The sequence below is a fragment of the Coregonus clupeaformis genome, chromosome 13, assembly GCF_020615455.1.
Source record: "Coregonus clupeaformis isolate EN_2021a chromosome 13, ASM2061545v1, whole genome shotgun sequence".
Lineage (NCBI taxonomy): Eukaryota > Metazoa > Chordata > Actinopteri > Salmoniformes > Salmonidae > Coregonus > Coregonus clupeaformis.
In genome coordinates, this window is record NC_059204.1 from 41,680,474 (window position 1) to 41,693,106 (window position 12,633).

A 12,633-nucleotide genomic window follows, 5' to 3' on the forward strand; every position below is an offset into this window, starting at 1 on the left:
AAAAATGTGGCAAAGAAATTCACTTTATGTCCTGAATACAAAGCGTTATGTTTGGGGAAAATCCAACACATCACTTCACTGAGTACCACTTCATATTTTCAAGCATGGTGTTGGCTGCATCATGTTATGTGTATATTTGTCATCGGCAAGGACTAGGGAGTTTTTTTGGATAAAAATAAATGGAATAAAGCTAAGCAAAGGCAAAATCCTAGAGGAAAACCTGGTTCAGTTTGCTTTCCAACAGACACTGGGAGACGAATTCACCTTTCAGCAGGACAATAACCTAAAACACAAGGGCAAATCTACACTGGAGTTGCTTACCAAGATGACATTGGATGTTCCTGAGTGGCCTAGTTACAGTTTTGACTTAAATTGGCTTGAAAACATATTGCATGACTTAAATGGCTGTCTTGCAATGATCAACTTGACAGAGCTTGAAGAATTTGTTAAAGAATAAATGGGCAAATATTGTACAATCCAGGTGTGCAAAGCTCTTAGAGACTTACCCAAAAAGACTCACAGCTGTAATCGCCGCCAAAGGTGCATCTACAAAGTATTGACTCATTCATTTTCAATTTGCTGACATTTCTAAAAACATGTTTTTACTTTGTCATTATGGGGTATTACATTTACGTCATTTAGCAGACGCTCTTATCCAGAGCCACTTACAAATTGGTGCATTCAACTTATGGGGGGGGGGTGGGGGAGGGGGGGTAGAAGGATTACTTTTATACTACGGATTGAGTGTAGGTGGGTAAAAAAATTAATCCATTCCGAATTCTGGCTGTAACACAACAAAATGTGGAGTAAGTCAAGGGGTATGAATACTTTCTGAAGGCACTGTAGAGTGTGCGACTTTCTTTTTATACAGTTTACTCTTTGTTAGTAAAAATAAATAAAAATGTATTGGTCGCGTACACATATTTTGCAGATGTTATAGCAGGTGCAGCGAAATGCTTATGTTTCTAGCTCCAATAGTGCAGTAATCCCTAACAATACAAAAACACACACACACACACACACACACATCCCAAAAATGTAAAGAAAGAAATATCAGAACAAGCAATGTCAGAGTCTGGAATATATGTATATAATGGTGTGAAATAGTATGAACAGTAGTCTATATGAATAGAAAAGCTGTGTACAGCAGTAGTTATATAGGATGATCATTGACTAGAATACAGTATATACATATGAAGTGAGTAAAACAGTATGTAAACATTATTAAAGTGACCAGTGTTCAATGACTATGTACATAGGGCAGCAGTCTCTAAAGGAGCAGGGTAGAGTACCGGGTGGTAGCCGGCTGGTAACAGTGACTAAGGTTCAGTACCTCCACAAAAATTTCAGCTCATGCTTTTTACTAATCTACATAGTCACCCCATCTCTCAGCTAATGAGGCTGTCAATGACAGAGGGCCCTTTTGTCTCTGCTAGCAGCTCAAATCCATACAGACAAGCAAACAGGACAGAGAGAAATTGTTGGGGAACTGAAGAGTGGCTCAAGAAGACGAAAGTGAGCAGACAGAACAGAAGGAAGGGGGTGGGGGATGAGCGAGGGAATGACGGAGAGCAGGAAAAAGGTGAAGGGTACAGTACGTATGTGGGAAAAAGGGCAAGGAGGTAGTTAGAGTGCGGGAGCCCCGGAAATCAAGGACGAAAAAGCGACTGAAAGGGGGGTATCTGTTTACATGTCTCTGCCACACTGCGCTCAAAAACTCTGCATTGGATCTTTTGCACTCTCTCGCTGTGTATGGCTGACGTGTTTGAGGAGATTGTTACCTTGTGAGCATACGTAAGTGGACAGAAAAGCTATTGTTGACACAGGCACCGTTCTGTGTGCGTTGTGCCGCAAGGACCTTAGTTTCCGTGTTCAAGTCTGGGCCCAAGGCGGAACTACTACTCTGCATTCTGAATTGGAAGATTCTATGGATTCTTATCAAGAGCAATGTTAATGTCATTTAGTATGAATAGGACAGAATTGTCAAGGCTATTTGACATTATTTGGCATAGGTTGACTAATTGACACAAACAACATTGTTCTATAATATAAGTCAAGTTCTGCTCTTCTCCTACTTATTCTAAGATGAAACAAAAAGCACAGGCTATGAGACAAATACAGTATGTCACATTTCCCAACAAGCCACTTCCCCTTCAGAAACAAAACAGCATTCCACATAAGATTATTTTTGTGTGCCTGCTTTGTGTTAAATTAGGTAACACCTGTGTAGTGTCTGTGTTGAGTCCCGCCCCAGAGTTTTCATAGAGGGATAAATCAGAAGCTTGTTGAAAGTCTGCCTGTAGAACCAGCAGGAGCCAATGAGCCAGAAGGCAGCTATCACCTTAACTCTCCCTCCCTCCCACACACATACACAACAAAAGCACACTGGCATAAATGCATGAGGAAGTACCTCACCACCGAGGGCTACATACAGAGCAGGGCAGGGTAAACCAGACTACCACACTGTCAGTGTGCTAACCTTGTTGTAATTTCTGTGCTGGCAGACATGGTTTAGCCATCACTCTACAGTGGGTTTGTTGTGTGTCAGGAGTGTGAAGGAAAGTGTCTACTGTACACTGTATGTCAAAGAGGTGTCTTGCACCCAGCTCATCTGCAGAGGAAGCTCTGCCGTAACAGAACGTCAGCAATGCAGTCGCAGTCCCACAAACGCAGCTTTGACCTTCAGCACAGCAGCAAGCACTTCTATCCCACCACACATTCACATTAGGCTACAACACAAAACACACACACATACTAATAAACACACTCGCAGAGGCTGGCACACAGACAGAAGCACATTCAAAACAGGCACATTGAAAAAGATCAAACAAACATGCATAAATAAAACATGTGTTCACAAATACAACATAATATCAGATAAAACCGAGAGCAATGCAGACATACCGTCAAAGTCATGGAAGCTCCGCTCCAGGGCTGACTGACTGACAGCGAGAGACAGGACAGGCTGAGGAGAGTGCAGCCAGGAAAAGCCTGAGGGACCTGGAGGGTCTCATCAATTACATATACAGCCCCACATATCTCTGTTCAGCTCATGATCAGCCTCAGGTGGAGAGAGGCAAGAACCACAAGAACCACACTCAAACACTTGAAGATGACTCAATTGAAATTCATGTCTCTACAGAGCCGGTAGTATTAGGGCAAAACCTCACTTATCAGCGGGCTATCATTCTGTTAAAAAGACTCACACATTAAATCATTCAGTGATATGCACAAAAAAACCACACATGCAAATGTACTTGACCTGTTATTTTGATGCTTACAGTGGGACTTGTGGACTCCATCCATTGCTAACAGTAGCATGAGAACTGACCAGTCAGATACCATTCAGGCTATAGGAACCTTGTCACTTCCTCTATGAAGAGACAGACTTCAGCCATGCTCTAAGAAAAAGGTGTGGACAGAGTTCAGATTGTAAATGTCCCCCTCTTCACAGATTTCAAAGCATAAAGGGGGTGTTGATGGCTTGGATGGATGACCAAGAAGTGGGACACAGGGGGCCATGAGGTCGCAGGCTAAAATAGGACACAGGCACAGCCAGGCTCTCCAGAGGGCCAGACACGTCCGTCCCAATGCTCAACAGGAAGTTTGTTTGGGTAATTTGAGGAAGTATTGCAATTATACCCCCCCCACCCCAAAAAAAAAAAAGAAAAGAAAAAAGTAAACAAAATGGCTGACAATGACAGGCTCCTAGTGCCAGTGAGACGTGTCTGAGTTTGTCTGACTGAGGGAGCAGCAGTACTGGTGAGACATGGCCAGGGAGGGAGGCAGCCCGATGGACAAGAGCTGACATGCTCACACAGCTGTGCCACAGATACAATCAGGAGAAAGAAGGGAGGAAATGAGAGGGAGAGAAAAATAAATAAAAGGGGGAAGGTCAAGGATTCCCCAATACTAAAGAGAATACAACAGGAGTTACAACTTGGTGATGAGTTTTAAGGAGAGAGATCAAATTGGTTGTAACGGATGAGCAAATCAGTGTATTGTAGTAGTCTCTGTACCACACCCTTTTTAAAAACACTGCCCAAAACATTTGCCTGGTGTCAAATCAGGTTACTCACACAGACACATGATGAATGTGCTCAGTAACTAGTACTCTAGTAACTCCTTCCAGAATTTAACCTGAAAACTTTATCCTGAAAGAGGATAATAGACAAGCCTGCTCTGGTCCATACATAACATCATAGGCCGATGACAAACTAGCTTTACCCATCTCCCTTGGCAACCAGTCTCCCTCTTATCCCCATCTCCCTAGTCCAGTTTAACCCATCAATGCATATTTATTGAAATGGTTTGCCTGAGCCTTACAGTCACTTTGCATAGCCGTTCACTACCGTAACCCTCTAAAAGTATCTGTTGACTTACACTTTGCCTGTTGTCACAATTGCACTAATGTTATTTTACACTTGATAACTTTAAACAATCGAGAACATAAGATTTGTTGGAGTAATGTGCAACGCTGCTATGACAGGTTGGGGAAATGCTTTAGCATTGCTAAGATCAGAAGGAATGGTGCTTCTCTGAAAAAGTTGTCTTGCTGTGGGAGTGTTGCCATGGGGACCTGCAGCTTAAACCTGTCCCCTACTCTGCCCCTCCTCCCTCCCCAACCTTCTCATATACACACCGAAACAAACACTCACTCACTCCAGCCTAGCTGTAGCCTCACATCTCTCTCTCTCTCTCCTTAACATACTCAGAGAAAAGCCTTCAATTCAGACTGAACAATACACAGTAGTCAAACAACAAGGACGCAAGCTCATTTTTTCCTACAAAGAAATTGCCTAGGCCTAAAGACATGAACATATTTTTTTAAAAATTAAAAAAATTAGGCCTATTAGTAAATGTTAGGCTACCCGTCAGAGGAAAAGTGTTTCTTGCCTTCTCAATTTATTGAAACTTAAGAGGGAAAGAAGAAAATATGGTAAACAAATGAACAGACTGGTGGGGAGAGAGAGACGAACTGGTAAATAAAGGAGGCGAGTGAGCCAGCTTGTCATTTATCTGGGTATTAATATCACACATGGCTATTTCCAGTCAGGGTAGTGGCAGCAAGAACCACAAATAGACACCAACTGAGCTCTCCCTCCAGTCCCCTCTCCCAACCCTACTACTGTACACTTCTGACAGTCCTTTAACTTAATAACATGAGTAAAACATCCTGAAATCAAAACACATGGCATAGTGGAACTATGGGGGAGAGAAATTTGAATTTTCAACCCAGTTTTGTTTAGTCTTTAATTATAATTGAGCCCAACTCAAGCTGCTAAAATGAAAAGGACCACAACCATAGGCTTGCACAATCACATAGACCTAGGCCTACACTGCACTGGAGGAAAACACACCACTTGGGCTCTGGTTTTATATATTCTATACTGAACAAAAATATCAAACGCAACATGTAAAGTGTTGGTCCCATGTTTCATGAGCTGAAATAAAAGATCCCTGAAATGTTCCATATGCACAAAAAACTCAAATTCTGTGCACAAATTTGTTTACATCCTTGTTAGTGAGCATTTTTCCTTTGCCAAGATAATCCATCCACCTGACAGGTGTGGCATATGAAGAAGCTGATTAAACAGCATGATCTTTACACCTTGTGCTGGGGACAATAAAAAGCCACTCCAAAATGTGCAGTTTTGTCACACAACACAATGCCACAGATGTCTCAAGTTTTGTGGGAGTGTGCAATTGGCATGCTGACTGCATGAATGTCCACCAGAGCTGTTGCCAGAGAATCTACTGTAAATTTCTCTACCATAAGCCGCCTCCAACGTCGTTTTAGAGAATTTGGTAGTACGTCCAACCGGCCTCACAACCGCACATGTAACCACGCCAGCCCAGGACATCCACATCCGGCTTCTTCACCTGCGGGATCGTCTTAACTCAGTAAAATCTTTGACATTGTTGCGCTCATATTTTTGTTCAGTATAGATAAAGACAGGTAGCCTATGTTGTAAGAGAATACATTAATTAGTGAGCCTAAATGTAAAAATACTTGGCAGAACTCAAATCTAAAAACAATTTGTAAAAACCTACAACCAGATGGATAAATATTATCTTCATCTTTCATTGACCAATCATAAACATGATGCCATATCCAGAACAACAACTACTAACATTCAAAAAGATGCAGGAGAAAGTGGGCGGCAGGTAGTCTAGCGGTTAAGAGCGTTGGGCCAATAACCGAAAGGTTGCTGGTTCGAAATCCATGAGCTGACTAGGTGACAAATCTGTCGATGTGTCCTTGAGCAGGGCACTTAACCCGAATTGCACCTGTATGTCGCTCTGTATATGAGCCTCTGCTAAAATGTAAATGTAGAAGCACACACACACAGGGAAACTGACAGATGTGCATGCATACAAATAATGCTAATCCATCCAAAATGGAGAAAATAAGCACTCCCCTTGGCCTCCACACAAATTATACGCCCAGCTCAACTGGAAATGCTGGTTTTAACGAACTGAGAAACTGAAGTAAGAAGAACATTGAGAGGCCCTGGTCAACAGCAGTCTGTAGTCAAACAAGCTGGGCAGGGTACCACTCCTTGCTTCAGCCAAAGACAGTGGCAAACAAAACTTTACAATTAGTAGCATGTGCATTTTCACCACAATGGGATACGTCAAATCTCTGCTACCCGTGTATAAGTATCAGTAATTAGTGATTTGAATAGACAATTGTTTCAGAATGTCATTACTGATTAAAACATTCATCTCAGTAATGAGACCCAGCCTTCACTGCAAGCAGATGTGTGTTCATGACTTTGAGTCACTCCTCAAATGCACAGATGTAAATTAGGCTGTCCTCTACTTCCACCTGATTTGAGCTATTCCTACTAAAGTATATTTAGGACACAGTCAGGCAATTTGTATGATGGAATCCCCCATTCCAGTTAATTCACTAGCTATTGGCTAACACAAACAAGATGGCAAAGGATGCAGCTCATGCTCTAAACAGTTGTAGAAGTGGCAATATCTAGTTGGGCCTACAACTTGACTTACTGGCAGTGGATGATCTGTTGATGAGTTAGACAAAGTCAGTCAAACAATGTGGGGGCATAGAGCAGGAAAAGTTGTCAAAAAATATTAAAGTAAACATGATTTTGATATATTCTGTGTAGACAGATTAGTATCTAATATTAATGTTATAGAGATTACATCTGCTCATGTTGACAAGATTTGAAGAAGACATGGAAAAGTGAGTTTTAAAAAGCATTGCCATTTCCTACTGAGATGCTTTATAAAGTGTCTAAACCAGGTTACAACGTTTCCTAGCTAGTTAGGCTATTAGCCCTCTAACGTTATTTGATCATAGTTAGCTAGCTAGTTATCTATAAAAACATCCTACTTCTTCAATTCTACACCATGCATGACCTCCCAACCACAAACAATGTGTGATTAGTTAGGTAGCCAAGTTAGGAAGATAGCAATACTGAGGGCTAGGAAAAATATAGGGTTTTTGTGGTTTAAGTTAACTAGCTTAGGCTAGCTAAATTAGCTAGCTAAAAACTGGCCCGGTACTACCGCCACTGCAGTTGGCTTACCTGGTTTGACGAATGTTCAATTGTTAATAATGGCGTCCGGGTTGACATCTTAACAGATTTTCGGGGGGTAACAACTTAACAGAATCGCTCAAAACTCAATGTACATATGTCCTCTGTGTTTGTTATTGCTGAACTGGGGACTATCTTGTTTATGTAGCTAATTTAGTTAGCTAGCTAACTTTTCAAAAAGTTACTCATACGAAGTCTTAGCTAGCGGCTAACGTTACGTGTCGAAGGAGTAACTAAGCTAGCTAGCTAGCGAGCTAAAGTTCTAACTAGCTAGCTAGCTATCCAGCTAGCTGAAGTTACTCAATCGTTAATGAAAAAACATACCTAGTCTAGGTAGTAGAAAGATAACGTTAGTTAGTATCAATATAATATAAGTACCGTTAGAGTTGAAAGCAAAGTTCCCGATTCACAAGTATCTGAAATAACAGCTATTCACGTGAAAAAGTAACCCTGCATTCACAAGCTATCTACATTGGTACGCCTACTCCACTCAATGGAGAAGTGGTTTGCCAATCACACTGAGCTGTGCAGTGGTAGGATGAGCTGTCAAGTTAGAGGGCTCTACTAGCTAAAGCTCTGCCCAAAGCGAGGTTTGTTCCCACAAGTAGACGGTAAATCTAGTCCGGAGATTCTACCAAACTTCGGCCACGCAGATAGCAGCAGCCTAAACGTCTTCTTTAGATGAAGAAAAAAAATAAAACGTTCGCTAGTTAAATAGCATTAACTATAATAGACTATCGACCCTCAGCTGTAATGAGGATGAAAACGTTATCCGCAAGCTGCTTTGCCAACTCTAGGTTGTTACCTAGCGTAGGCTAGTTTCCCTCCACCGCACAGGTAAGAATCAGCGAGTTAAACTGACAATGAACCGCAGTCGCTTCGACTAGCCAGTTAGCTAAAATGGTACACGAGCAAAACAACTGCAACGTCCTGTATTCTTCCTGACCAGCTAGCAACGTACGTTAGTTAGCTTGCTATGCTACCTGGCCAGTAAGTTAGCTCGCTCTGTCCGTCTTTGGTCTCGCTAATACAAATGGGGTATATAAATTGTAGCTAGCTGTCTACGTTAGCCGGTTTGAAGATCAGAATAGCTAGCTACAGCGACATATGTAATGAAGTTTGATTCCGAGTTTGTCCCCCCGCGCTAGGCGAGTATGCTCAGCTTGCTGTGTCCCCGAATCTCGGGTGGACTAGAGACTAACTAGAATTGAAGCGCCCCCCGGGTTTCGACCGCGTCTATGCTGATTATTTTCCAGCTGGCCAAACAACCCAGTGTGAAATCAAACCCTAGCCATACCTAGCTCCACATTTTCCGCAATATCTGATTGGTCTAAGCAATATGGTGGAACCTACCAGGTGTCTAGCTGTTTTTCTTTACACTCATCCGATTATTTCAGATCTACGAATCATCCGATTATTTCAGATCTACGAAGGTCTGACTCAATAACTGTATATGGTCTGACTTGATTTCAGACTAGCCATTCAAGTTTTAATTATGTTCTTCTGTCACCTACACGAATTTTAAAAATACATTGGTGTACCAATTTTTCAGTGTGGTTGAAGGAAATGAGAAGAAGCCACTATCAGGAAACATTAGCTCGGGTAGCAGTCTGTTTGTGCTAACATTACACCCATTACCCCGTGTCATATGCCAAATTAGCCCAAGATGTACTGTAGGCTAAAGGCTAGTCTACACCTTTAACGTCCAAGGCCCTTATGTTCAGAGGTGCTCTTGCAGACAACACAGTCAAATACTCCATCTAAACGTGAATCGATTCTCAATTGCAATACGGTTTTAGAAAAATAAGGCCCTCTACTTTCATATCACATCTAAATAATTTTACAAATGCAAAATATACACGCACTGTTAACTGTTTTAACACAGTTGCAGCCAACAGTGTTTAAGTAACAACACCTTTCAGGCTTAAGTCTTCCGTAATACACAGGTGTTCTGAGATGCTAGATAGCTAATTAGAACAGGTGGGCGCGTCTCTCTTCTGTAAACGAGGCATAACATGGAAATATGGCCGTGGACTCCTGTTAAAAAGGTGTATTTTACTCTCTTTTTTTTCTCGATGAAAAGGTTACCAAAACCATATCGCAAGAGAGGATTATTTAAACAGAGCGTCGGTACTGTTGTACACATTGGCCGAGCCGTTGTCCATGTTTCAATTGAGAACCCAAGAGACCCCCCTCCCTCTTGGGTGAACGAGAGTTAATGCCAAACATGTTTTGCATGACCAGGAGTGGAAATATAGCACAAACTGATCTAAGACCAGGCTAAGGAAACAAGGCTGTATTGTGACTGACAGTTCATTTTCTATCTGCAACACCTTACATCTTCTGTCCCATTAAAGCCTCAGGCCCTCTAGAAACAGCCCCTAACCCACTTATGGTAAATGTTCATCCTAGCTCATCGTTCAAATAACAGGGGAGCTAGAGGAGACTTGGGTATCCGCATATCAAATCAGGGCTCCTCCTCAATGTGAGCCCCCACCGAAAAAGTTAAACATTTCTACACCGAGCCCCCTCCAAGAGGCATTGGGCACCTCAGGAATCAATGTGTAAATAGAACAAGGGTAGGGCCCAATGATGTACATGTACAGTGCCTTCGGAAAGTATTCAGACCCCTTGACTTTTTCCACATTTTGTTACGTTACAGCCTTATTCTAAAATTGATTAAATACAAACAAATCCTCAGCAATCTACACACCCCATAATGACAAAGCGAAAACAGGTTTTTAGAGATTTTTGCAAATGTATTAAAAATAAAAAACAGAAATACCTTATTTACATAAGTACTCCGACCCTTTGCAATGAGACTCGAAATTTAGCTCAGGTGCATCCTGTTTCCATTGATCATCCTTGAGATGTTTCTACAACTTGATTGGAGTCCACCTGTGGTAAATTCAATTGATTGTACATGATTTGGAAAGGCACACACCTGTCTATATAAGGTCCCACAGTTAACAGTGCATGTCTGAGCAAAAACCAAGCCATGAGGTCGAAGTTATTAATTAGGCTTTGGATGATGTAGTAACACACTCAGTCACTACAAAGATACAGGCGTCCTTCCTAACTCAATTGCCGGAGAGGAAGGAAACTGCTCAGGGATTTCACCATGAGGCCAATGGTGATTTTAAAATAGTTAGAGTTTAATGGTTGTGATATGAGAACTGAGGTTGGATCTACAACATTGTAGTTACAATAATAATAATAATATGCCATTTAGCAGACGCTTTTATCCAAAGCGACTTACAGTCATGCGTGCATACATTTTTACGAATGGGTGGTCCCAGGGATCGAACCCACTACCCTGGCGTTACAAGCGTCATGCTCTACCAATTGAGCTACATAGGACCACAGTTACAGTTACTCCACAATACTAACCCAAATGACAGAGTGAAAAGAAGGAACAGAATAAAAAATATTCCAAAATATGCATCCTGTTTGCAACAAGGCACTAAAGTAACACTGCAAAAAATGTGGCAATGAAATTAGCTTTTTGTCCTCAATACAAAGCGTTATGTTTGGGGCAAATCCAACACATCACTGCATACCACTCTTTATATTTTCAAACATGGTGGTGGCTGCATCATGTTATGGGTATGCTTGTCATCGGCAAGGACTAGGGAGTTTTTTTGAGAAAAAAAAAAAGAAACTGAATAAGCACAGGCTAAATCCTAGAAAACCTGTTTCAGTCTGCTTTCCAACAGACACTGGGAGACAAATTCACTTTGTCATTATAGGGTATTGTGTGTAGATGGGTGAGATTAAAAAAAAAAAAAAATCCATATAGAATTCGGGCATTAACACAACAAAATGTGCAGTAAATCAAGGGGTATGAATACTTTCTGAAGGCACTGTAAACACATCATTGTAAGGCCCCAATCATCTTCAAACCCCAACACAGGCATTTACTAGTTTTTGCTGCCATCTGTTGGTTATTGCTTAAAATAACAGCATTTCAAGCTTTTACTGGCCTACAAGTAGACCTATGTATTTCTGAAGCTCTAGGCTGGGAAATGAATAACGTAATTTTTCAGGTGTGAGTGAGTGTTGTAACACAATATGAACGTCGACTTCAACAACTCATAGAATCGCGTAGGCTATGCCTGTGTAGTCAAGATCTTGACATCATTGTGCTGACTAAAGTTGTCAGACTTCATTATAAATTACTCTCACATGTCTCTCTCTCTCTTTCTCTCTCTGTCTCTCACACACACAAATGACACACACACACACACTTGAGAGAGAGAGGCATAAACAGTGTTCTTCATAATGAGGGATGACATCAATATTTTGTCTGTATAAGGTTATTTTCTGCTTATTTGTCCTTATTTCTACGCCAAAGAGCTAATATATATTTTTTTATGTCATCCAACAAATGTCAACGCCTGGAGTTTCCTAAATGGCATTGGCACATGAAATGGAACCGGTGCTATGGTCAGATTACATGAAAATAGAGCTATTTGGCCACACAGACCAGTGGTGGGTTTGGCATCGAAATAAGGATGCATAAGCAGAAAATAACCCCTTACCTATTGTAAAATATGGTGGTGGATCTTTAATGTTATGGGGCTATTTTGCTTCCACTGGTCATGGGCCTTTGTTAAGGTCAAAGGCATCATGAGCTTTACCTAGTACCAGGACATTTTAGCCAAAAACCTGGTTGCCTCTGCTAGGAGGCTGAAACTTGGCCACAAGTGGATCTTCCAGCAAGACGATAACCCCAAGCACACATAAAAATCCACAAAGAAATTGTTAATTGACCACAAAATCATCATCTTGCAATGGGCATCTCAGTCTCCGGAATTGAACCCCATTGAAAAACTGTGGTTTGAATTGAAGAGGGCAGTCCATAAGCGCAGACAAAGGATATCAAGGAGTCTTTATGGAGGAATGGTCTAAGATCCCTCCCAATGTGTTCTCCAATCTCTTTTTTTTATGTTAAAGGCTCAATGCCGTTATCCTCGCAAGGTGAGGTATTGAAACATGGGTGCCAATAATTTTGAGCCATATATTTTTTAGAAAAAAAGTATCACTTGTTAAACAAAATCTCTTT

The 12,633-nt window shown here is 41.4% G+C and overlaps 1 protein-coding gene across 9 annotated transcripts in view; it reads right to left on the reverse strand.

The window, feature by feature from the left end:
• LOC121579486 (serine/threonine-protein kinase MARK2-like) overlaps positions 1-8,874 on the reverse strand; it is a 35,543-nt gene extending 26,669 nt beyond the window's left edge. For 6 of the 9 annotated variants that reach the window (XR_006661666.1, XR_006661667.1, XM_045224431.1 and 3 more), the window contains exons 1-2: positions 3,282-3,401; positions 2,905-3,000 (exon numbers count right to left, since the gene is read on the reverse strand). Coding sequence is in view for 6 of the 9 variants with exons in the window: in XM_045224431.1 (XP_045080366.1) it covers positions 2,905-3,000; positions 3,282-3,302 (117 nt within the window). In the remaining 3 variants the exon portion in view is untranslated. Of the gene's footprint in view, positions 1-2,904; positions 3,001-3,281; positions 3,402-7,946 lie in introns of those variants that run through there. The other 3 variants (XM_045224427.1, XM_045224428.1, XM_045224429.1) reach the window with 3 other exon arrangements.
• Positions 8,875-12,633: the final 3,759 nt, after the last annotated feature.